At 45.0% G+C, this 26,978-nt stretch overlaps 1 protein-coding gene across 1 annotated transcript in view; it reads left to right on the top strand.

Moving 5' to 3' along the window:
* The window catches only part of METTL24 (methyltransferase like 24), an 81,282-nt gene that overhangs the window by 19,857 nt on the left and 34,447 nt on the right, over positions 1-26,978 (top strand). Inside the window, exons 2-4 of the mRNA XM_054722560.1 lie at positions 9,433-9,531; positions 16,566-16,705; positions 24,952-25,180. Coding sequence (XP_054578535.1) covers positions 9,433-9,531; positions 16,566-16,705; positions 24,952-25,180 — 468 coding nt within the window. The remainder of the gene's footprint in view (positions 1-9,432; positions 9,532-16,565; positions 16,706-24,951; positions 25,181-26,978) is intronic.

The following is a 26,978-nucleotide window of genomic DNA, read 5'->3' as shown; positions in this document are numbered from 1 at the left end:
TAGAGCTGAGTGTTTATTCCTCCCTATCCTTTGTTTCTCTCTCTTTTTTATTTAATCCTTCCTAAAAGTTATCAGGACCTGCTTGAGTTATAGTGCATTTGATTTGATTTCTGGTCCCTGGCCTCCCAGCCTACACTCTGTAATGATGAAGAGATGGCAGGTGGGTGAGGAGAGGATTCACATGCTGCTCTGGATTTGGGTTTCAGCATGAGCACTGTCTGCTGCCAAAGACATTTAGCAGATGGACTTGGGGAGGTGGGACCTGCCCTTAATAGGGAAGGAACCTTGAGGTGAGAGGCCTCCTGTGGGTTGGGCTGGCTAGCCCTTTCCTACCCAACCATGTTGACTCTGGCCCACTAGCAGGTCTGTCAGAAGATTAATAGAGACTCAGCTTTTTTGTTGTTGTTATCTTTAGTTTTCAGCAGTTTTATTATCACATTTATAGGCATGGATTTCTTTGAATTTTTTCTGTTTGGGATCTGCTCAGATTCTTAAATCTTTTAGGTTTATGTCTATTGTCAAATTTGGGAATCTTTTAGCCATTATATGTTTAAATGTTGTTGGTTTTTCTGCACTGATTTTTTTTCTTCTCTTCCTCCTCTGGGATTCCAATGACTGCATATTAGAGACACTGAGACTCTTAATTTTTTCCCCCCAAAATCATTTTTTCTCTCTGTTGTTCAGATTGGATACTTTCTATTGACCTGTCTTCATGTTCACTGACTCTTTCATGCCATATCTATTTGGATATTGAGTCCACCCACTGAGATTTTTATTCTGGTTATTGTATTTTTCAGTTCTAAAAGTTTCATTTGGCTTTTATACCTCCTGTTTCTTTGATGAGACTTCCTATCTTTCCATTGGTTTCAAGAGTGGATGCTCTTACTTCTTGGAGTATTTTTCAAATTTGTTGCTTTTAAGTTTTTCAGATAATTTCAACATCTGTGTCCTGTCTGTATTGGTATCTGTTGATTGTCTTTTCCCCACACTAATTGGGATTTTCCTGAGTCTTCATCTTGGGTTTCATTCTGAATAGTTTTGGATTATATCCTGTACATTTTGAATATTATATTATGGGATTCTGAGTTGTGTTTCCATACTATAAATAAAGTTGATATATGTGTTTTAACAGGCAAATTGACCTGGTTCAGTTCATGCCTCAAGTTCCAGCCAGCTTCTATGGATTGTGCTGTCAGTATCGGTTCTGTTTGCAATCTTTTGCAGCTCCATCCCACATTCATGCCGCCCAGTGATTGGTCTGGCACCTGGGTAAAGTTCTGTCTATTAGCTCGGTTCTCAAAGCCTTTGAAATATTAATGAGAATCATATTATTGAGCCCAGGGCTTCAGAAGTCACTTTGTGGGGTTGCTTTCCTTCTCTGCAATTTTCGCAGTATTATCTGGTTCCCTGCATTTTCTGAACCTTTGGCTAGAAAGATTGGGCTTTAGTTTCCCCATGCTTTGCCACACACTTCCCTTGACTGTGCCCAAGTTCAAGGCCAACCTTTAGGAGAAAGGGGCAGAAAATACTCATGGGGGTTCACCTTGCCCTCTTGAGCTGCAAATCAGAGAGGAAATTTCCCTTTCCTCAGAGTTTTAGGTACCTGTGGCTGCTGTTGTGACTTCCATGACCATAATGGGATTGTTTAGGAGTTGGGATGAAAGCAAGAAGAAAAAGAAAAAGAAAGGAGAAGAAAAGATGGGGGGATTTCCCCCACTCCCTTAGCATTAGAAGACTCCTTCCCTCCTGGAGCCTGAACAAGAAGGCTTCTGCTGGAGCTCTCAGTCTGTGCCAATGCCCGTGTCCTTGTGAGTCTGCCTTGTGTAGGGGGCAGGAGGTGGGAGACCGTAAGAAAAAGGCAATGGCGACTTCACTGCCACTTGAGTGGTCTTCTGAATCTAGTCTTTTCCCCCAATCTGCCTGCTAGTATTTACTTTTCAGATTCCTCAAATAATTGCTCCGTGTATTCTGTCCAGGTTTTATTGCTACATACAGTGGGAGACGCGGGGTGGGGGTGTGCTTACCCATCCTACCCAGAGCTGAAACTGAGATCCTTTATGTGTTAAATGAAATTTGTGCATGGGGAACCTGAAGTTTAAACAAAATGTGTAACTGACCCTTGTGTTTTTTTTTTTAAGCCGGCTGACTCTGAGGAAAAGGCTAATTGTATGAGAATGCCTAGGGGAAGGCATGTGAGCTGCCACCCCAGAGACGCTCTGAGTCCCCGTCACACTTCAACAGAGACCTAAAAACCATGATGATCTAAGGGCCTTCCAGAAAGGTAGTGGCCAATGCTCACAAACCCTCAGCTGTGGCCGGATTCATGTTCTGTCCAGGCACTATTTTATGCCTCCTCCTCCCCTAACAACTGGCACAAATTCCCTTCTTTTTCTAGAAAGGAATAAACAATTTTTTTTCAATCATTGTTTCCTACCCACCAACAGATGCTTTTAATTATCACAAAATTGCAACAAAATTTCAAATTAAATATATTTTGCTTGTTTTGAGATTGTTCCTCCAAGAAGCTTAGGCATCCCCAACATCAACACATCAGCACACGCTCAGTGTATTGTTTAGTTTGAGTCAAGAACTCACAACCTTTTTCTTTCCTATGGGCACAACCATAATGTAGAGGATCAGTCGTTAGCCGTCTCTCCCAACAGAAATTACTGGCTCTCAACCTTTTCAGGAGCTTGCTAAATGTAGTTGGGGGAATATTAAAACTTTATAAAAATATCACAAACACTCTACCAATTATCCATCACAATAAAGAAACTGATCATTTCAATCACTCATCATACTGTTTCATCCCTGAAGAACTGTGGTATTGAAAACTCAGAGGAACGGATCATTAGAAGCCTTCTTTGGCTTATTTTATATTTGTTTTTACAAAAAAAGGAAAAAGATGCTTGTACAAAATTTGCTTGTATAACTGGTGGTCATACTGTTCTTAGTTTGACAGTTTCTGCGTGGGCTATGTGAGGTCATTCAAGGGTGTGCAGGAAACTGTGAAGAAGAAATCTGTTATTCCAAATTTCAAGACAAAGCAATCTTTTGCAGAAGGCAGTATCAATGGCTCTCTTTTCTAGTTCATGGGTGGGTCTGTTGTTTTTTTCTATAATTTTTTAATGCAACCAGTTTTGTTTGGGGTTTATGGTCTTGAATTAATATATTTCTACTAGAGGCCTGCGCCCTCTCACAATCCGGGACCCCTCGGGGGATGTCGGAGAGCCGGTTTTGGCCTGATCCTTGCAGGCCAGGCTGAGGGACCCCACTGGTGCACGAATTTGTGCACAAACAATCAGGGCCAGAAAGGGACCATGGGAGGGTTCCGGGGCGTATCCCGCCCATCTCACCCAGTCCCAATCTAACCTACCGGTCAGAGCATCTGTCCCCTGGTGGTCAGTGAGCATCAGAGTGACTGGTCGAACGGTCAAATGGTTGGACACTTAGCATATTAGGCTTTTATTATATAGGATTATGTGCATAAATACTATAGGCTGGGAAGCAAAAGAATATTTTAAAAGATTGCTTTCTTCTTCATGTTATCTTTTAATAGTAAATTCTTGGAATTCATTTTCTTTGGTTTGAAAGAATTTATTTTTTTTTTTTTTGAGAAACACATTTAATGGTGATATCATAAATTACAAAAATAGCTGAAAGCCTCATGGTTATACTTCTTGCATTCTTTTTGAGCCAAGTCCATTATCTCTATGCACTGGCTTGGACTGACTCAGTGATCACTCTTTATCCTTTGTGAAACAGAATCTCAGATGTCTGCAAAATAGCCCCATACCACACAGATTAGTAGTGTGTAGAACCTTTTGCTGTCCTTAATTTTTGGAAAATTTTCTATGTAATTAAAACATTTGCCCCTCATTAGAAGAAGCCAGCTCACTTTTCAATGCATGTTTCCTGGAGAAAGTGCCAATTAAAGCCTTCACAAACAAAAGGGGGTGGGGAGGAGTGTTCCCTTTCCTCAGAAATCTGGGACCCAGTCTTCTTTGAGATGCTGATTCATGCTGGGAGAGGGGCCCCCTTGTATGAGTGGTATAGGGGGCAGGATCAGGGACTGGAAATGAGTCCATCTCTGCAGGGGCTCATGAACATGGCGGCTTCTGTGTGGTAACTCATTGTCTATGCTGCATTTGACATTTGAGCTCAGGCCTGCAGGGGACAGACAGACCAGCCCCAAATGACAGTACTTTTAGCCACCTTCTGCTTAAGCTGCTCCTTTACCATCTGAAGAAGAAGTAGAGGCACAGACAGGGCTGCAAATCCATGTTCCTACCTTCCAGGAGTGATGGGGGTAGCATCGTTCTGGCCATTTGGTATTTGGAGCACATGGACAATAGTGGACCCTGGAGTTTAGAAAATTATTTGGGGTAAAATTGTTAACAGCGGAGTTAGAGTGTTGGACCTCACTTCTTGAGTGTGGCTAAGAAAGAATTCAAAGTCAAGAACTCTAACATAAGAAATGTATGTAGGAAGTCACAGAGATAGAAGAAGTGAGCCAGGGGGGCTACCTGGACTCAGGAAACAAGTTACAGAGGTAAAAGAAGGGCCCTTGGAGCTTAGGGAAAAGAAAGCAAAGATAAGGCCCCTGAGGGAAGAAGAGGGGGGAAGGGAGGGGTGTGCTCCATAGTATTCCCCTGAAGAAGTGTGGGCACGCTTTAGAGAGAGAGAGAGAGAGAGAGAGAGAGAGAGAGAGAGAGAGAGAGAGAGAGCGCACGAGAACACACTGGGGTCTTTTATTTTAAGAAACTTGATCTTCCAAAGGTGGGGGTTTTAGGGGAGATCTTCTCAGGGGAGGATCTCAATAGAATATTCATCAGATTTCCATGTGTGACTCTTCACAGTCATGGTCTTTACTGATTGGTTGGTGCTAGGGGAGGAGTCATTAGTCATTACATCTGGTTTTGATATGAGCCGTGGCATCCCTTTATCTGATTTTGCTGCTTTTTTTGGGCCTGGAGCTGAAACACAACCAAAGTCTAGATGTTATCTCTAGTTTGACCAAAACTCTGTCTCTGTGGTCAATAGACCCAAGGCTTTGTTCCTAAGATTATTTGATGCTGACCAGAACCTCATTGTCCTGAGGGCTTAATGCTTAAGGAAGTGGTTGTGCAAGGTTTTATCTGGGAGTCTTATGAGGCTAATCTCTAGCCCCTTTGTTTCTCCTGTAAAGGGGTCTAAACAGAATGACTAGCGATATGAAAGGTCAGGGGGTCTAAACCATGTGACCAGCGACATGCTAGGGGAGGAAAGGTTATATCCTGTGATTAAGGTCCTAGACTATTAATACTTGTTTTTACACACTTTGCCCGTTGCTAGGCACCTGAGACTTTCTGCCCTGGTAAAATTCTGTACCTGGCCTATTTTTCCTGTTCTGTTCATGCCTGTCTAACTGCCTACTCCAACGAAATCATAAAGATAAAATTTTAAAAGAAAAGTATTTTTTTGTCTTGTTCTATTAAATACTGGCCATTGATGTTTTAAGATGCTCAGAAAATTCTGTTTGTGGGATTTTTTTGAAGGACAAATATTGATGTGTGCGCTAAGAATTAAGACAAATGATAATTGAAAGAAATGATAAAAGCTAGTGGTTTCCTTGGGGAAATAATCACAAATTACTGTCAGACTGATTCCAATAGGAACATTATGTGAAATGTTTTTTAAACAGCTCAACCAAAGCAGTAAGGCAGAAACTTCTGAGGGCATCTCTTTGCTGTGTGTTTCCATTATATTCCCACCTGAGATCTTTCAACTTATGTTATTCACTGTTCCAGCTACAGTGTCATGGCCAGCACTCAGTTGGAAATGAGAAATATCAGATTGCATGAAGGATACTATTTGTGAATCCTCGAGATAACTCCATAGTTTCACCATATTGGTTCACTATCGGATGCTGTGCAGGAGAACTTCCATTGACCCCTCACGGTCCACTCTGTTACCCTGCCCTTCCTGTTCTGCACCCTGGAGACTGACCCGTGTAGACCAACTACAGCCTTCCTCTTCTCTGCCTTCCTGTTGGGTGTGACAGTTGGGGTGGGTATGTAATAGGACTGGATATGATAGGATTGGCTATGTTCCTCTGTTTTCCTCTAGTAAGGGCCTTCTCCACATAGATTCCCTCTCTGGGTTCCCAAAATTCCTCCCCCTCCTTGCTCTTATGGTTTATAAGGGCTCTGTGGTGCTACCTACCACAAATATTATTGCATTGTTCCTTCTTGGTGTCCTTAAATCCTGCCTGCACCTTTGCAAAGAGTCTATTAAATTCTTCTCAATTAATCTGTCTCTTTTGCCTTATTTCAAAAAGGAAAAACACTCTCTTCTAGACCATTCTACCTCCAAACTATAATCAAACAGAGCAGGGGCCAGAAAACGACAGCCTTGTGGGCCAAGTCCAGCCTGCTGCCCGTTTCTGTAAATGAGTTTATTGGAAACAGCCATGAGCACTTGTTGACTTACTAAGGCTGCTTTTGAGCTACAACCGGGGGTGAGGAGTTGCAACAGAAACTGTACGGCCTGCAAAAGTCTAAACCCTGATTTAGAGGAAAACCATAATGGGTGAACTCTATCATTTTCATCAAGAGGCTCTGGGGCCAAGGGGCACTTGGGAGCAGGCCCACAACAATGCCATGGGAATCTTTAAGCCCCAGCCTAAACAGGCATGCCACAGAGCTGCTGCGCTGACAGCAGTGGCAACCTGGGAAGTCACTCTTTGTCATTTTATGCAAAAAGAATGTGACCAAGCAAAACTAGGAGGCGTTTGTATTTAAATGGGCTTATCATTTATGATTTCATAATTAAATCGTTTCCTGCAAAGAATAGCTCTCCCCAGTGTTTCAGCATTTCCCTATCAAAGTCAATTTGTACATATTCACCTCCCCCACCAGACTGTGAGCATCTCCTGGGGAGTCCAGGTTTTTTATTCACATCTGTGTTGGCCAGTGGCTGGCGCGCTGTAAATATTGTTGGACCAAATGATAATCAACATCTAATTCAGAAAAGGAAAAGGGGAAATGGGGGTTGGGGGTGGAATTTCCTGGCCCATCCCCTATATCACAATAAAAACAAATTCACAAGGAAAAAAAATAGGTAGGGGAGAAGATATTAACTAGGAAGATACATGAGCTAATGTGCTCAGACTCTCTCTGAACAAGCATAGCTGTAAGAAAATGCTGCTTTTCTAGAAAAGGTGCCCCTCAGGGAAAACTGAGTACATAAGTTGCAAGGCCTCGTGCACAATGAAAACGCAGGCCCCTTGTTCAAATATTAAGAATTTCAAGAGAGCGTCAGCAGAGCTTGAAGCCACGCATGAGCCTCGAAGACTAGGCAGGTTGCATGCCCGTGGCACCGGCTTTGCCTTAAGGAAGAGTCAGCCAGTGGGAAATCAGTGAAGGCTCTTCAAGGACTGCAGGGTGCTCAGCCACGCTGAGGCGGTGCAGACCTGTGTGGACCCCAGGGGCTCTCTGCAATGAGTCAGCAGTGCCTAACCTGAAACAAGCCTTTATTGCTTACAAAGGGTTTGCATGTATCTCAGACCCTCTGCTCCTCTTCCCCACGCCCACATACCTGCCTTCACCCTGACTAACCTGCGTGCTCCCCCACTTCTTGCTTTCAGTTTAACCCCAAGTCATCTAGGCCACCCAGCTGGCCAGGAGCAACAAACCACATCTGCACTAAAGCATCTCAGGCCTAACCTGTTTAGAGGTTTCTTTTTTGGATGATAGACGGTTCCTGCCCTAATACCTGTTTTAGTCTGTTCAGGCCGCCACAACAAAACACCACAGTCTGGGTGGTTTTATGTACAACAGGAATGTGTTGCTCACAGTTCTGGAGGCTGGCAGCCCGAGATCAGCGTGCCACCGCGGTTCGGTTCAGGGCTGTAGACTGCCTCCTTCTGGCTGCGTCCTCACAGGGTGGAAGCCGAAGCAGCTGGGGAGCTTTGTAGGCCTCTTTTAGAAGAGCACTAATCCCATTCATGAGGGCTCCACCCTCATGACCTAATCACATCCCACAGGCCCACACCCTAAGATCATCGCATCGAGCATTAGGATTTCACCTGATGAATTGGGGGTGGGGGAAGGCACAGTCACTCAGACCATAACAATACCTAACTGGAGAACAATGTATATACTTGGATGGTCTCTTTATCTTGTCCCCAGAACCCTCCCTGCCCCCTTTCCTCACCATAAAAGGGATCTGAGGGGGCCAGCCCAAGCACTCTGCACCCTGTGCCAAGACACCCAAGGTCTTCCCTGACACTGGACACGTCCCCTGCCAACAGCTGAGCCTCTCCAGCCCCCCAGCCCTTCCCCGAACACGGTACTCACCCCTCGGAAGTGAGCCTCCGGGAAGTTTCCAGGTGTTAAGAACCATAGGAGGTGAACTTTGAACTCTAGCAAGGACTCATGACTATTGCTTGCTGTTGACTGGAGGGGGTCCCCATTTTTGTTTCTTCTAGACCAGTGGTCGGCAAACTCATTAGTCAACAGAGCCAAATATCAATAGTACAACGATTGAAATTTCTTTTGAGAGCCGAAAACCGACCTCTGCGCATGGGCCACGAAGTTTCAATTGCACTGTCCGTGCGCGCCCGCATGTGGTATTTTGTGGAAGAGCCACACTCGAGGGGCCAAAGAGCCACATGTGGCTCACGAGCTGCAGTTTGCCGACCACTGTTCTAGACCATTGCCTTCCCCCAACCCTTCATCCACCCCACCACTCTACAAAAGGGGCCTTAGGGTTTATTTCTAGCCACTCTGCTCAGGGAGCTCCACCTGCTCTCTGCTAAAAGGTGGGGGCCGCCTCACAGTGTTAGAAGGCTACCCTTCCAGCCCTGCTGGTGAGCCCTCCTCGCCCACATGTCCAAGGTCCCAGAGGCCAGGAGGTCTGGAACAGTGGGTGGCGCCACCGAGTCTCCCTGCTGCCCCCTCTGTCTCCCTGTGCAGGGGAAGGTGCCAAAACGCAAGATTTCAGGCATTATGGTGTGAGACCACGAAACTCGCCCATAGGGAGGCACATATCTCGGAGGCACTAAGCTCTGGAAACCAGGGGAGTGTCTCTTCTGAATGGGATCAGCGTGTGTAATGCAAGGCTGCCGCTGAGAGAGCCGAATGGGGCCAAGCGGAGATTGCCTTTGATCAGAAGAGTCAGCATCCCCGGGGGACGTCTTGGCCATCTCTGCTCAGCCTGCTCCTGGGCTTCCTCAGGCCTCATTTGTCTCCCTGTGACTGATGTGGCCTCAGTGACAGCAGCTCTCAACCAGCTGCCTGTCCCCTGCGTGCAGACGGGCTTGCTTTGCAGGCCACTGGTTTTACGTGAAGGATAAGCAGCCTTGTCGCCCCGTCTCCTACGCAAGTCTTTCCAGCCCCACCCCCAAACTCCTCCCCGCTTACACACCGACCTCTGTTTTCTCTCTCGCAGGGTTCCCGGTGGCACATAGACCTGCAGCCTTGGGCAGGCCCTGCTCAGTCCCTGGATGAAGAAGCCTCGAGGTTCCTGAGATATATCAGCACCACCCAGGTTGTGTTTCATGCGCAAGGGGGTTTGGAGATGATGCAAAAGATACTGATTTTATCTTTTTACCACCCCCCCCCCTTTTTAAAAAAAATATATTTTATTGCTTTTTTACAGAGAGGAAGGGAGAGGGATAGAGAGTTAGAAACATCGATGAGAGAGAAACATCGATCAGCTGCCTCCTGCACACCCCCTACTGGGGATGTGCCCGCAACCAAGGTACATGCCCTTTGACTGGAATCGAACCTGGAACCTGGGACCTTTCAGTCTGAAGGCTGATGCTCTATCCACTGAGCCAAACCGGTTAGGGTTGATTGCCCCTTTTGAAGAAGGATTTGTCGGTGAGGGGTGGGGAGGTTTCCAGGGACTCCTGATGGGGACTTGAGAGGGACATGGTTTCTGGGGCGTCACTGCTTGCCTGTATCCGCTCTCTTAGAGGCAGATAAGGGTGCCTTCCGTGCCCTTCAGCATCCTCTCCCTTCCAGGAGCACCGCCATCGTGACACATTTCCATGATTCATCCTGATGTGTTGTAAGGATCCACTTTAGAAAATTGCTTTGGAAAACCACTTGAAGAGACAGATTTGCGCCCGTGAGTAGGCAGTCGAGTGTGTCACAAGACAAAACCCTCATCCGGAGGAGGTTCAAGCTTCGTTCTGTTATCTGGAGGTTCCGCCTGCTTGCTTTTCTGCCACAGACGCTGGGCAGACAGGGACGTGCCAGGCCAGAGAGCAGAGGAGACTCCGCAGGCAGTCCAAGGAGAAGCTTATGAATCCAGAGGCTTTCTGTTCTCTAGGGCCCTTTGATTCATTACTGAGCACTGGCCTGTGTTCGTGACTTAACACGTTGTGGCAGCTCCCGGCCAGCTCAGCAGGCTGCGTCGGTGCCCTGAGCAGGCAGAGAGATCGTCCATTAAGGAGAGTCTGTGATTCTTGACACATTAATCAGGAGGTTCCATTCTCAAGTAGCCTGATCCTGGGGGGAGAGAGAGAGAAGAGGAAATCGAGGCCAGAGGGGAAACTTCGCCCTGAATTGAGAGGTGCTAGTAAATTAACAACTCAGGCTGTCTGTGAGGCGCAGGCCCACTCAGCAAGCCTCACTGGCTGCTGGGGTGCCACTGGGGACCCTGGTTCTTTGATGTCCCTTAAACCCATTGGCTCTTGGCATTCCACTCCTCCTCCCAAACCTCACTGGCAGCAAAGCCCATTTTTCATCCACGGGAGAGAATGCATTTCTAGATCCTTAGAAGGCTAATTTAGAGGTAGAAGGAAGTCTCATTTCTCATAGGATGCAGTCAATCAGGGATTTTAATATTCGTCACCTAGACATGGAGGTAAAAGGTGTTGAATTAATCATGAGGAAGGGGATGATAAATTGGTCCCTGTGCTTTACATGATTTTTATCTTATTCTGCTGCTACAGATGAAGTTGGTGGTCTCACACAGACTTAATTAAAATCCTGAAATTGTAATTTTATGGTTTGGTTTTATGTGAAGAATAAGAAGCTGGACTTCTTTACTGTGACTTTTAAGAAGCCCTTAAGGCCGAAACCGGTTTGGCTCAGTGGATAGAGCGTCGGTCTGCGGACTGAAAGGTCCCAGGTTCGATTCCGGTCAAGGGCATGTACATTGGTTGCGGGCACATCCCCAGTGGGGGGTGTGCAGGAGGCAGCTGGTCAATGTTTCTCTCTCATCGATGTTTCTAACTCTCTATCCCTCTCCCTTCCTCTCTGTAAAAAATCAATAATAAAATATATTAATAAAAAAAAAAAAAGAAGCCCTTAAGGCTCCCGAGAAAAAGGAGAGATGTTAAACTTATGAGCTGAATTTGAGAACGATGGGCTCCCCCCCCCCCCCCCCCAAATTGACCAAGTGAAAGCCTCTGCATTCCATTTTGTACGTATTGCAGGTCAGTATTCTGTAACTTCTAAAAGTCGTATTTACGTAGAAGAGGCTCTTGAGGCAAGCAAGGGTCATTTCAAGCCCCTCCTGGATCTTTCCCATGACTTAGGGGCTGAGAGGAGAAAAATCCTAAAAGAAGAAAATAAAAGCATGCTACTGTGTGCTCTGATGTTGTGACCCTGGGCAATTTATTTTGCTCTTCTGATCTTGTAAAGGAAGAGCACTGAATTGTTTCTGAGGTCCCTCTCAGTCCTGGGACCTTGTACTGTGCTGAGAGTGGTGTAGGATTGTTTTTTTGTTTGTTTGTTTGTTTGTTTGTTTTGAACACCTACTATGTGCCAGGAACTGTGCTAGGCCCTGGAGCTATAACACAAGCCTCAAGAGGCTAACAAACTAGTTGGAAAGGCAGAGAAATGGACATACAATGTCTATTCAGCTCGGTGAGTACAATAATAGATTTCTGGTTGCTGAAGCTCATTAGGAGGATTTTTGTCCTCCAGAAAGAATGAGATAAAGTTCCAGACCTCAGAATGGTTTTGTGATCAGGAGTCACTTTACCCAGATGAAGTCCTGTGCTTTTCAATGTACTTCCGGGTCACTCGGAGCCCAGCAGGTGGGAGCTCATCAGAGATGACACTAATTTGTGCTTAAATAGAATCCTTTGCTATCCATGGCTCTCTCCCCCTTTCCATGCAATGCAGAGTTTTTTGGGTGCTTTTGGGGGCTATGCTTCATTTAGGATTCATTTTGAAAATGAAAAATTTTTAAAACTGGCAGAATATTAGAGTCACTATTACCTAAAATTTCCAGTTAGCAGAAGTGAGTCATAATGGGCAAGGAAAAGAAATTAAACCTCTGAAGGCACTAAAGCAAATTCCACCCCCGTCCTCTCTGCTGCTTTAAAAAAAAAAAAAATTGTTTCCCTCAAATCTGTGTTCAAACTTGTACAGCAAGGCCCAGCCTTTGATGTGTTCCTCATCGATTTATTCCTTTCTCAATTCAGTGGATGTTTGGTGAGCTCCTGCTGGTGGCTGGCGCTGTGCTGGACACAGGCTGGGGGGCCAAACCTGAATTAGATGCCCTGGGAAGCAGCCAGGGTGCAGGAGAGCTGTGTGCTCCAGCAGGTAAACGGGTGGGTGAAGCTTCCCCAGGCTAATGGAGCTGAGGACCAGGAGCCCTGCGCGTGGGACAGGGTGGCGCCGGACTGCCGAGGAGATGGCGGCGCTCCTGCTCTTGCCTTGCGGCGACTCTGGTGGCATGACTGGGGCCCTGCACTTTGAATGCAGCACCTGAGGATGTGGCGTTTGGGTAGAGTGTACGGAACATCAGGCTCCAGCTCATCAGGTGTTGTTTTCTAAGGTGAAAGAGCACGGTTACATCTCTGAGTTTTGCAGTTGATGATACACTGCTGCTACCGAATGGTTAAATCATAAACACAGAGCTCTGTTCTCAGGGGAGGCTCCAGATCTGGCTCTTGATGGCAACCCCCAAACCATATGCCTCCAGGAAGCATGCTGTGCAGCACAGAATTAATCTAAGCAACAGTTGCTGGTTAAAAAAATAAATTGTGTTTTAAACTCATCTATCTATCTATCTATCTATCTATCTATCTATCTATCTAATCATTTACCATTCTACCTGTTTTTTTTGTGTTTTTTTGAGAATAACATTAGAACCTAGATTCTGGAGAGAGACTTTAGAACTTCCTAACATAGTATTTATTATGCTTACTATTACACACATGCATGCATACACACACAAATTAGGATAAAAGCAAGAAAAACACAACCCTTTCCTTGAGATTTTACCTTTCCAAATAGTGGTATTACATAAACATACAGTGGGTCAGTGAAGTGTTTCTTGCCAAAAGTCCACAAACTTTAAGGGCTCCCTTCACCAGGTTCCACTGGTGGATTGGCAGAAAGGTTAGTCAAGCTTCTGCAATACAACATAAAATAAAAATAAATTATATTCCTTTAAGTTAAATAACTAGAAAGCATTTTAGAAAACATTTTTCTCCCTGGAGTCTATTTTCCTTTGTCTATACCTAATTTGCTTTTATATGGACAAAATTATAAGGGGAATTAGAAGAGAGGGAGGGGGAGGAAGAGAGAGAGAGAGAGAGAGTTAGAGAGAGAGAGAGAGAACATAATTACTGGAGTTGAAGCTTAGCTAGGAGTTACTGCCCTCACTTATTTGCTTTCAAGAAGGTTTATGAAAGCCCTAGCCATAAATCTTAACAAGGAAGTTTGAAAAATCAATATTTAATTAATTTTTAGGAGCTGAATTTTACTTTAGTTGTTCTCAGAAACTAAGTCTATCAATGAGATGGTTATTAAGTGGTTAAAATGGAGAAACTGTGTTTTATTTTTGAACTAGGAGAGGAGAGGGGAACATTAGCAAAGAGATCGAATGGAAAGGAATGCCTTTCCAATAGGGATCTATCTGTGCAAGATGAAGTCTGTGGAAGAAGAAATGCTTCAAGTGTCCTTTTTAATGGAATAAAACTCTACTTCCAATGTTGGCAAAGGAGGAGCAGCTGAACCCCAAAGCCCTGAATCTTGACCCTCAATACTTACCCGACTCTTAGCGGCCTCTGGCTGATTGTCGGTACCGCCTCTCTGGCTTTGTTAGGGGTGGGGTTGGAGGGGCTGCTGTTTTCAGATGAAAGCTCTGGCCTACGAGTAGCCTCTTCTCTTAATTTGCTAAAGCACAGGGGAGGCCGGCTGAATATTTCAACGGGGCTTTACGAAGGGTACCACAGACCACTGGCATAAGAATCACCTGGTGAACTTGTGAAGATGCATGCGTCAGCCTCAAAGATTCTGATTTTACAGATCTGGAGTGGCACCCAGGAATCTGCATTTTGAAGTACCTCCCAGGTCCATCAGAATGTAGGGGGACCACACCTCGAGAAACACTGTGGGGAAGGCCAGAGTTAGGTTTTAATGCCGTTAGGAGGGAATTATGAATAAGAACCATGAGCATCCCTATCCTAATCGGCTATTATGGCAGTTTGTAGGGAGGGGTCCACACAAGAACAGCAGCAGATGGGCATCAGCGTGGCACTTTAATAAGCATACCCCAGGAAGCTGCCCTGGAGCCAGTGGCTCAGCTCTGAGGACCAGCTGTGCTTTGGGGCCCACAGAACTGCCCTGGCCTCACTAACTGCGGCAGGAGGCAGGGTATGAACAGAGTGCCAGTGGAGGTGCTGATGTTTAAGGCGCAGTAACTTGCCCACTAGTAAAAACAGGCCCAGTGAACACACAGCTCTGACTAATTACATTAGCAGCTTCTCCATTAGTGGGTGGGTGGAGACTAGCAGGTGGGCAGGCAGAGGCATAGTTTCCATTTATCTGAGAGAGAATAACAGGAATAAATTACACAAATTAATATGTTGCCACACTCAGTTAATAAATGTATCCTAGTTGCTTGGGAGAAAATTCAATTCCATTTTTAATTTTTGTTCCCTTTAAACAGTGGTTGTAGCCAGAAATACTGGGTTGAGGGAAAAGAATATAAATATACTAGAGGCCCGGTGCACAAAATTCATGCACAGGTAGGGTCCCTAGGCCTGGCTGGCAATCAGGGCTGATCGGGGCCTTCCGGCTGATGGCTGGGACCTTTCTTCTGGCTGCCAGCCAGGGCTTCCCTTCCCTGGCTGCTGGCTGCTGACCAGGGACTTCCATCATTCCGCGCCGCCCCCTGGTGGTCAGAGCATATCATAGCAAGCGATCGAACTTCCAGTCTCCCAGTCGAACTCATGAGGGGACAATTTGCATATTAGGCATAGATAGATAGATAGATAGATAGATAGATAGATAGATAGGGTTTCACTTGTTAAGCTTCCCTCTAATGTCCAAATCCTAGCAGAAGACTCTGTCATAGTCACTGATAGTGCTAGGGTGATTTTACCAGGCCAGCCCTAGACTACAAGAGTAAGGGAGATGCTGTATTAGTTGAATAGGTGCCACATTATAAACTCCTCTCAGATTAAAATTTTGCAAAAACGGTTAAAGGATTGGCAAGCCTAGAATATCTTCTTAAGAGGAAAAAGGTTTGCTGTTTTGTTTTCCAATGAATCAAAGCAGTGAACCTCAAAACACCTTTTGCATCTGGAGTGGTCTGCTGTCTGTGATGTGGCAGCAAGAGCCTGTGCGATTCTCGGAGCATCGCGATGACTGAGAGTTTGAGGGATTGGGGGGAAGTGCTCTTGCTCGGCAAGGTCAACGCCTTGGCCAGGCTTGTTTCCTTTGGTTCCAGCAGCCTCTGCCCTGCACACTGTGTCAGCCTCCAACACAAGTCAGAAACTCCTTAGAAAGATATTCACTTCATGTGCATTTGAAATTAGAGACTTGCTTCTGCGTGGCTTAGATGCCAGTTCCCTTTGGTTTGCTTATCGAACACTGGCGGGTGGGTTAAGAGAAGTGCCTTGGGTAGCTCAGGGAGAGCCTCCTTCCTGGAGGGGCCCCTTGCTCTTCTCCCCCAGGAGGAAGCTCCTGAGAAGAGTGTATTACAAAGTGAACTGTCCTCTTAGCGTGGACTAGGATTAATTTTCCATGACCCCTGATCAGCTGTTAGCCTTGGGTAACGCATGCTACCTATCTGGACCCTGGTGGCCCCACCTGATCTGCCTGAGATGAGGCATCAATAATCGTGTATCCTCCTGAGGCCCAGGCCTTGTGGTCGTATCTCACGACTTCTAGTAGGAACGCTGTGGGGGACCCGCCTCGGTGTTTTCAGAGCCCTGTTCTCCGTGTCTGCAATGTCCTCGTGGTCTCAGCTTCTGTTCATCCTCGAAGACTGACACAGCTCTGCGAGGCCTTTCCTTACCCTCCTCCCTGCCGTCGTCGTTCCCGCTGTGCTCACCCGGTGCGCTCTGTGCATTCGGCCACAGCAGCTCTTAACGTCCCCTCAAACCCGCCTGTAGTCCCCACGAGGTGATTCATAGCCTGGTACTTGGAACTCCTCGGAACATGTTGCAGCAGCCTTGTGTTTCCGCAGGGGAGGGCGTAGCTAGCCGTGGAGGAGGACAGAACTCCCCCGCTATGGTTTTCAGGGAACAGGGAAGCAGTGAGTGCCTACCTGCCATTTATCTTCCAACGCTTTAAATTATTCACATTGATTTCCAATCCCTGCAGATTGCATGTGATCACGTGAGCGCAGACAGCCTGGCTACAGACTCCAGCTCTGCTACGAAGCCCTGGTCGGTTTGTCTTGATGACAGGTTTGGCTTAGCTCATCAAATCCGCAGCAAGCAGTGCCGTCTCTACTCTTTAGGGTGAGTACATTTCACAGCAGACGAGAACAAAAACACTTCTGCAGGCGGCCAAGGTCTTCCCAGCGACACAGAGCTATGAATAGGGGCCGTGGATGGCAGGCGCGGGGCTTTGCCTCCCGCCATCGTTCAGACTCATCTGTCTGTGATGTAACGGTGGGTCCTTGCAGTTCACCCGAATTGGTCAGGGCCGCTTCCTCATTCTGCAGGGAGTGAGTTGGCAACTTCAGTTTTCAGCCTAATGATGATCCTCTTGGTGAAGTCGGTGATTCCCAGCGAGAACTGGGGCATCCTTATTGTAAAGAGAGAGACAAATATTAAGAGTGCACCTAGAGAAAAGGAAGAACAGGGAGTATATGAGACATTTTATGCACAGTATGATGAGTGGCCCAAGGCAAATGCCCACGATTGGACTTTGATGTTTTGTACCAATGGTAAATCTGGGTGTATTTTTCCATTAAAAAAGAAAGAAAAAAAAAAAAGGAACTTCTTATGAAACCATCGATTTTGTCAAAACTGTGGGAAATATTGATATTCAGTTACTCAGGCTGAAAATGACCTAAGTGTACACATTTATATAGAGAGCTTTTTGTAAAAGGGTGAACATAAAGAAACGAAACTATTTCACCAAGTACACCAGTACTCATTAAACAGTCCTGAACTTACAAATGGTAGACGCCCAGAAAAGTCAGGGGAGAGTTGTTTTTGTTTGGAGCACCCTGTTCCATAGACTCTCTGGGGAAGCCATGCAGTTAGGTCCTCAGGCAAGACCCCGGAGGTCCTTCACAGAAGCACCGGGGACCCCAACAAGTGTCATATGCTTGTTCCTCACCAACAGGTCTCATCACCTCTCAGATTTACATTCAGGCCCACGAGTGACAGCTGCACACCAGAATCCTAGATGGTAAGGGTTAGGGGCAGACATTTGGGCGATGTGGAGGCCTACCCACAGGTGCTGATGCCTGGAGGATGACCCCCACTTGTAAAACTTCACCAAAACAAGAATTCTTAAGGATAGTCACCATGGATTTAAAAAACACACACAAATGTTTCAAATAAGAGTTTCAGGATGATAGAAACGTTCTTCTGTGGGTTAAATGAAGCGTATCAGTGGAGCTTGATAAGAGCAAGCACTCAGTATATACAGGGTGCCCCCCCCCCAAAATGTATACACACTTTGAATACAATGATAAAGGCAGTGTTTATGTAAAGGCAGTATTTCCTTTTCATTGAACAGCTATCAGCTGCTAAAGTGTGCACACATTTTTGGGGGCACCCTGTATTTGCTACGTCGATGGTTGCTGAGGTAAGGAGACTAAGGAGGGCAGCTGGCTGTGCTGTGATTTAAACTTGGAGGCCTGAGGATTAGGAAATAAATTGCTCAGCCAGTTGATTAGAACAGAGCTCTTTTTGCTGGGAGCCCAGCCGCTCTGCTTCAAGAGTGTAGGAAGAATGGGAAGTTGTGACAGGAGAGTTTATTTTATACCAGATTAAAAATGTATGAAAGTAGGCCATAAAAATAATTGCCTAGTACCACATGCAAATTGGAGATCTCAGCTTAGTCTTATTTTCTTGCTCCAAATTGCTTTTATATGTTGCTTAATATTTTACACCCCGGAATAATTTTATTTAAAGCATATAACTGAGTAAAATGGAACTGGGAAAGCTGTTTTTGGAGAGATTTTTAAAATTCCTTCTTGCTTTCCTCATACTTCAGAGCCATTAGATCAGATGGTTCTGCTGTAAGATATCTGATTATTACATGGAAAAAGGGTAGTTTCTTATTTTCATGTAAATGTTCACTATTCACAATCAACTTTGTAAAGAGCTGATAAGAACAGTTGAATTCCCCTGGAAATAGAAATGAATAGATTTTGAGGGCCAACATTTGAAGATGCTTAATTGAAAACTGGAAACTAAAGAAACCATTTCTTATGCCTCAAATAAGGATGCTTTGGATTGTGGATGGTGTATATGCTGATCACACTGTTACAGGACTGAGGGTCCAGGCAAGCGTCCCCCTTTCTCAGGTGAATCGCTTGCTCGGGGGATGGGTAAGTAGCAGCAGCTGACAGCATCTCAATTGAGGCTGAAGGAAGAAGGAAACCCAGGGCAGAGTGGTGCTCCTGAAATGAGGTGCCTGGGCTCCCAGCGTTGGGGGTGTTGGGACAGTTGTGACATAGGTGGGGAGGGCAGGTGGCAGGGGGGCCCCTACATCCAGGCAGCGTGTGCTCCAAGCCCCCAGGGCTGTGGCAGCAGCAACAGCATGCCACTGCTGTGCCAGTCATTTCCATCCTAACGGAGGACGATGGGTGCAGCTGCAACTGAGGGTAACCTTCCTGAGTGAGGAAGGAAGGGATCTGACGACCTGAGCATCAGAGGACAAAGGCTGACTGCCCTGCCTCCTGGTCTGTTTCCTACCCTTTCCCCACTCCCAAGACCTGGAGCAGGTATCACCTCCACCTTCTCTCCGAAGTTTCTTTACTAGGAACCAAAGCTTTTTATTTTACATAAAGGACCTTTTTTTTTTTTTTTTTTTTTTCTGGGAAAGTGTACTCTGTATGAAGTTCAGTTGAAATTAAAGTCAGATCCTTTTCAGTTTTGAGATGGGTAGAATACAGCGATTAAGACAGGAAAAGCACTGACAAAGAACATTATGTTAGGGAGAAGGGAACGGAGAAATGAGAGGCTGTGGGTTCAGATGATAATGTCATCTCCCGTAGAACTTGGGACGCGTCAGCCCTGCACGTCTTCCTGCGTGTAGAGTGGAGGGGTGATGGTGGGAGCTGGTGGGGAGGCTGGGGGCTGAGGGAGGTAGCGAAAGTGAACTGAGGAAAATCACCTATTTCCTCCTTCATGTGCAATTTCAGGGGTAGGAGTGTGAGTGGAAGGGAAAACTCGAGATGGGATCATGTACAGGCAAATGTTTTTCATCTCTTCTTTAGTTCTCTGGGGGAGGGGGTTGAAGATATTAATTTGGTTTTAAGACATTAATTCTCAGCATTAGTCAGAAGAAGATTTGATAGATGACACACGGTTAAGCAACAAGAGCAATATTTTATACAGAAAATCTGGGACTTCGGTTGCCATGAGCACGTCAAGAGCAATGACTGATCTCCAGAGCCAGACACTTTCCTCTTGTACTAGTGTAATTAACCAGGAGCTCACAGCATGTACGAATGAGGAATCAGGAAACCGTGGACACAAGGAAACTAACTTCTTAGATAATTTTTTTCGTAATCACCCCCATGAAATTTTAATACCATAGGTATATTATGATCTGTTTACATATATATATATATATATATATATATATATATATATATATATAATATCTATAATATAAAAGTATAATATGCAAATCGACTGAACAACTGAATAGCAGAACGACGGTCAGGACGACCTTCTGGGCGACCACGCTATGACACACACTGGCACCAGGCCATCCAAGGTGAGTGTGATGTGATTGGTTGGGGGGCTCCGCCATCGCCCCACGATCACCCCACAGAGGGAGGCCCAGGCCACTCTGCGCAGCAATCTATTGCGGAGCCCCAGCCGGGTGGGTGGGGCCTCACACTGCTGGGCGATCAATATCGATCATGGGGCTCCAAAGAGGGAGGCCCAGGCTACCTGTGGCAGGTGTGTGGGGCCAGCCAGTGATTGCCCCGCAGAGGGAGGCCTAGGCCAGCCAAGCTATGGCACCCCACACCTGTCACCCTCAGAGGGAGGCGACCGGTGGCAGGGGAGGGGGGACAGCGTTGCACAGATGGCAAGCAGTGGCAGCGGCAGGGGCGGGGCCGGGTGCTGGCAGCCGGGGGAAGGAAAGTCCCAATAGACCCTGATCACTGGCCAGGCCTAAGGACCCTACCCGAGGGGTCCCAGATTGTGAGAGGGTATAGGCGGGCTGAGGGACATCCTCCCTCATGCAACAGGCCTCTAGTATTATGTAATATATAATAATATCTCTCTATATAAAAGCCTAAGCGACCATTGCAACCAAATGGACGACTGAACAGGCTGTGTGGGGTGACCAGGCCAGCAGGGGGGTTAGTGAAGGGTGACCAGGCCAGCATGGGGGAAGTTAGGGGAGACTATGCCAGCAGGGGGTGGGGGAGCAGTTGGGGGTGACCAGGCCAGCAGGGGGAGCAGTTAGGGGCGATCAGACAGGCAGGCAGGTGAGCAGTTAGGAGCCAGTGGTCCCGGATTGTGAGAGGGATGTCCGACTGCCAGTTTAGGCCCAGTTCCCAGGATTGGGCCTAAACCAGCAGTCGGACATCCCCTGAGTGGTCCCAGATTGGAGAGGGTGCAGGCTGGGCTGAGGGGGACCCCCCCCATGCACAAATTTCGTGCACCAGGCCTCTAGTATTAATACATATATTTGTGCTTTATATGTAAAAAGAGGAAGATGTTTTTGGTCCCAAGAATCAATTTTTGCCCCCTTAAGGGTGAGATCATCTCTGTTGAGAATATATGTAAAAAAAAGTTGGCATTTTTATGCAATATTATTTAATAAAAATTAATACTTACAAAATATTTTTTATCCACTATTCAGTGTCATTAATGCTTTGGAAAACCTATTTTTCTCCCTCCAGTAGTTGGCAGTTTATAGATCTAATTATAATCATTTCAATAATTATATAATAGATAATCTAATTATTTTTATCAAGATAGATAATCATTTGTCCAGATTCTCTGGTTCCTGCTGGCATGAAAAATGGACTCCTGAAACTCTTGGGGAAAAATGCTAATTGTCATACTTTTTCAACCCTTCTGCCCTCAATGATGTGGGTTAAAGACTTTCCCTACAGTTGCTCTGATTTTATTTTTGAAGTTTTTTTTTAACAGCTTTGTTGAGATACAATCCACATATCACACAATTTACTCATTTAAAGTGTACAATTTAGTGGCTTTACTCACTATAGTCATTTGTACATTTTTATCCCCCCTCCACACCCCCCTCAAAGAAAGCCTTGTTCTCCAGTAGCCCCTGCTCCCAATTTCTGTCCAACTCCCTTCCCGCCCTTTCACCTCATAGTCCTAGGCAACCACTAATGTACTTTCTATCTCTGTAGATTTGCCTACTCTGGACATTTCATATAAATGGAAGCAGAGCATATGTGGCCTTTTGTGACTGGCTTTTTCAGTTTGCATAATATTTTCTTTTTTTTAATATTTCTTTTTTTAAAATTTAATTTTTTTCTTTTTTCATTGATTAAGGTATTACTTATGTGTCCTTATATCCCCATTGCCCCCCCACCCCATTCACGTTCATGCCTTCACCCCCCCCTGGTGTCTGCGTCCATTGGTTATGCTTATATGCATGCATACAAGTCCTTTGGTTGATCTCTCCCCCTTACCCCCACCCTCTTGCATAATATTTTCACATAATGTTGTAACATGTATCAGTAGTTCATTCCTTTTAATTGCCAAATGATAGTCCATTGTATGGATATACTGCATTTTATTTAGCTACTCATCAATTGATGGACATTTGGGTTATTTCCTCTTTTGGCTATTATATATATACTAGTGGCCCGGTGCACGAAATTCATGTACATTAAAAGGGAATTAATTAGAGGAAATATTTTAATATTGCTATTTGCCCTTTCTCTATGATAGAAGTGTCAGAGATGAAAGAAAATTAGTAAAATGTATATGAAAATCTCCCTTCTGTCAGAGTCTGGGGCATGCCACAGGACCCAGAGTCAAGTCCACCCACACGAGCTTTGAAAATGCAGGAGATCCAGACCTGCCGGCTCTCCCCCCCCCCCCCCGCCATTGGGTGAGACCCAGATCCGGCCGGCCCCACCCCTGTCAAGCCCCTCCAGGCGAGGGGTGCAGCCTCAGGTCCCCCAGCCTGGCACCGGGCAGGGGGCGCAGCCTCAGGTACCCCGGCCTGGCGCCAGGACAGGGGGCATGGCCTGAGGTTGCCCGGTGCTGGGGCGGGGAGTGCGGCCTGAGGTCTCCCGGCCCTGCACCGGGGCAAGGGGTGCAGCCTGAGGTCCCCCATCAAGCCCTGCTGGGGCAGGGGGCGTGGCCTGAGGTTGCCCGGTGCTGGGGCGGGGAGTGCGGCCTGAGGTCTCCCGGCCCAGCTCTGGGACAGGGGGTGCAGCCTGAGGTCCCTCACCCCGGCCAAACGCCATGCAGCCTCACATCCCTGCTGTTCGGTCGTGATGTTACAGCATCCTGGCTAATTTGCATATTCCTCTATTATATAGATAGATTATATAGATAGATTGCTATGAAAATTCATGTGTAAGTTTTAATGTGGACATTTGCTTTCATTTCTCTTGATATATACCATTTTAAAGTCCCACAAGCAATGTATGAGTGTTGCAATTTCTCCACATCATTGTGGACACATTATTATTGGTCCTTTTGATTATAGCCTTCAAAAAGACAGTCACCTTATAGCCACTGTGGCTGTGAAGTGGTATCTTGTTGAAATTTTGATTTGTTTCTCTTTATTGACTAAGATCTTGAGCATCTTTTTATGTATTTATGCTCTGAGTTTTTGATTCCTGGGGATCATAAAGGACACCCACCTTCGTACTCTCAGGAATATTTTTAAAAGAATTACCAAGGACATAAAACAGTGCTAGGTCCATCCTGTCTGTCCTTAGGTAGTCATTCTGCCACACCAGATTAGATCATGGAAAACTTAGTGGAGACTACAATATTCTGAACTGTGTGGGTTCAATAAGAGGTTGGAAATATGAAACAGGATCTCTTGGGTAAAAGGAATGGGAGGCTTTGTGAGAGGAGTGCTGAATCTCTTTATAGGCCAAAGGATAGAGAGAATTTTAACTGAGGGACATCAGAGGGCTGGCAGGCCATGGATCCAGTGATGAAAAGAGCAATGAGGTGGGTGTGAAGGGAGAGGACAAGGCAAATAAGAATGTCTAAGTGGAGAATCTCTGCACTGAAAACTATTTTGTACTTAACAAGAACAGGGTAAATAATTGTTATCCAATGAGCTAGTATAATCTGAAATAGTAGAGTCTAAGAGAATGAAGTATTTCTGCCCTGGGTTCAGGTTTGGCCCATGTATTATAGATACTCCGTGGTATTTTTGGTACCTGAAATCACATCTAATTATAGTATTTTGGGCAGAGAAGCCATAATCACCATTTAAAAAAGTAATCTTCTCTCAGGTAATGTTTTCATTCAAATTAATGCTTTAATCAAAGTGATGAACCTTATGTCACTAAATAAGGAATACTTTTGAGTAAATTAAAAAATTTTAAGTATATGAATTTTGCACACGATGTGCCACCTACTGGGTACTTAAGTCTAATTTCTCTCTCCTGTTGATGTGAATTTTAGGTGAGGTACCTCTTCGGCTTCTTGAGTACTAGATCCAGTAGGACCATGTACATTTGCCTTTTGTTTACAGTGATATTTTCAAGTACACTCTATTTCCAAGAAAACAGCTGCTGTCCTTACGTCAAACTGCATGCACAGCACTGTGATCGTTGGGATGGAGACGAATTACCTAATTAGTAGAACGTACCTTTCCCTAAGGCAGTGGTCGGCAAACTCATTAGTCAACAGAGCCAAATATCAACAGTACAACGATTGAAATTTCTTTTGAGAGCCAAATTTTTTAAACTTAAACTATATAGGTAGGGACATTGTTATTAACTTAATTAGGGTACCCCTAAGCTGGCCTTTGCTAAAAACTCAAGGGGCCAAAGAGCCGCATGTGGCTTGCGAGCCGCAGTTTGCCGACCACTGCCCTAAGGGAACTGATCCTGGGGCTTATATTTTCGACATGTTTTGAGGAAATCTCTTAAGACAGCTGGGTAATCTTTGCTTCATTGCTACTATGGTTTACATCTTAACAAAAAACCATTTGATATGCTTCTACATGTTGAACATGTGATTCTCTGGTATGTGGACATTTGCTTTCATTTCTCTTATATACCATTTTGAAGTCCCACAAGCAATATATTTGCTTTAATTCTCTCTATCCTTTGGCCTAGAAAGAGATTCAGCACTCCTCTCACAAAGCAATATCCTGTTTAGCAAGTAATTTCCCTCCTCTCCGTTATCCAGAAGCTTTCGGCCATAGTGCCCTTTGTGAAAGAAGGATTATTGAATGCGTACAGTTAGCCACGTGTTAAAATAGGAGAAGGCTTGATGTAACGAAGAAAATGGGCCTTGGAACTGCCATTTTGTCAACCCAACACTTTTTGCTTCATTACCTGTTTTTGTGTGTTGATTTCCATCCTCCTCTTTTTCTACAGGCTGGGAAGTGATGATACCCAGTTTGAGGTTAGCATGGCCAACAACGGATGTGAAGTGCATCGTTTTGATCCCAGTGTTAAGTCGGCTCATATTCTGGAGAATCAGCGCCTCTGGTATCACCGCTTGTCCATTGACTGGCGGGACCCCCATCCAGCTGTTGCTGCCCAAAAGCCGCATAGCAACACCAGAAAATTGGGGACCATTTTGAATGAATTTGGGCATCACAAGGTGAGAATTTTTTCATTTGATTTCATAATCAGGTAAAGTGAGCAAACTCATAAACTGTGTGTTTTTTTAAAAATTCAACCCAAAAAACTGGATAGTTGAAGGTCCAGTTTAAAAAAATACATTTTTGAGTTACATTTTACATTCAATATTATTTTGTATTATTTCAGGTGTACAGCATTGGGGTTAGATGATTATATTCTTCACAAAGTGTGATCCCGCCAATATTTCCAGTACCTACTTAGTATTATACATAGTTATTACAATATGATTGACTATATTCCCAATGCTATACTTTATATCCCCATGACTGTTTTATAACTAGAAGGTCCAGCTTTAACCTTACTCATTATCCGTCATTATTTATAGAGTCAACTCTGTAGACCTAAGGTTTTGAAATATTTATATTGTAGAAATATTTATATTGATTTGAAAAATGTAGTTGCTGTTGAGTAGGGCTAAGTAAGGTTTTGGCTAAGACTGGACAGGGAGACTAAGAAACCTGCTCCTAGCATAGGCTCCAGCATACCATTTCCAATGGGCAGGTGATTTAAAATGTCCAGACAGAGGGAACTACTTATGTTAGCCTCCAATACAAAAAGTAATCAGAGTCGGGTTTACGTTTGATAACAGATTGCTTGTGTGTCGTATTTCTCATTATTGTAACAACTATTTTGAGTCTCCAGGCTCTGAAAGGTCAGAAAATATGAGTAGCTTTGATTAAAATGTACTTTGTAAAATTGAATGGACATTATGTGTGTTGCAACTGAGATACTTACGTTCAAAGGATGTCAGATCTCTACAAATATTTTATTGTGAATGGATAGCAAAAAAGAGACTCCAACTTTGAACTGTGTTCTGAAAAGCAGAGCTGAGCTAGTTGCATTTTGTAGGGAGATACTGGAAAAATTCTTCTGAGTGTAGTTGGCTTCTGTTTGATCGCCAGCCTTCTGGGCTTGGCCTATCTTGGCCTATTATTCCCATCCAGAGATGGCATATAATTTAGAACATGCCAGAATAGGTATTTTGGCGAAACAGTGTACATGGAGCTCAATTTTAAACTTGAGTTTGCTGCTTGATTTTTAATAAAAGGGCTTTTCCTCTGCATTGTTCCCCCCCAACTTCCTTTTTCTCTTCCTCCTCTTCTTCTTCTTCTTCAAAAAACAAAAAACAACTGCATTACCACCATTTGTCCACCATCCAGAACTGTAATGTCAGTGCTGACATGTACACATAAGGAACTGTTGGACATTGAAATTGGGTCTCAAAAGAACTGTTGGCCCAGAAAGAAACTCACTACAGACTGATTCATTTGCCTGTCACCATAACCATTATTGCTTGTCTCATTTTCGGTTCTTATAAGTGTATTTCTAATAGCACATGATCTCACTCATCTAGGGGAAATAATGAACAACATAGACTGATGAACAAGAACAGACCCAGAAACAAGGAGGCATGGATCAGACTGTCGGGCCTCAGAGGGAGGGTAGGGGAGGGTGGGAGTAAAGGGGAGAGATCAACCAAAGGACTTGTGTGCAAGCATATGAGCCTAACCAGCGTTTAAGGACAACAGGGGAGTGGGGGCATGTGTGGGGAGGGGTGTGGGATGGGAATGGGGGGATGAGGACAAATATGTGATACCTTAAGAAATTGAAAAAAAAAAAAAAAACAACAACAAACAAAACAAAACGAAAACGCCAAACTCCCTTTAATTCAACAGCAGGAGCTTCTTTAAGAGCAACTTCAAAGAATCTTCTCTTCTTTTTTTTTTTTTTTTAATATATTTTATTGATTTTTTACA

Source organism: Eptesicus fuscus, chromosome 10, assembly GCF_027574615.1.
Source record: "Eptesicus fuscus isolate TK198812 chromosome 10, DD_ASM_mEF_20220401, whole genome shotgun sequence".
Lineage (NCBI taxonomy): Eukaryota > Metazoa > Chordata > Mammalia > Chiroptera > Vespertilionidae > Eptesicus > Eptesicus fuscus.
Note: the sequence above shows the minus strand (reverse complement) of the source record. Positions and strands in the feature narration are given on the sequence as shown.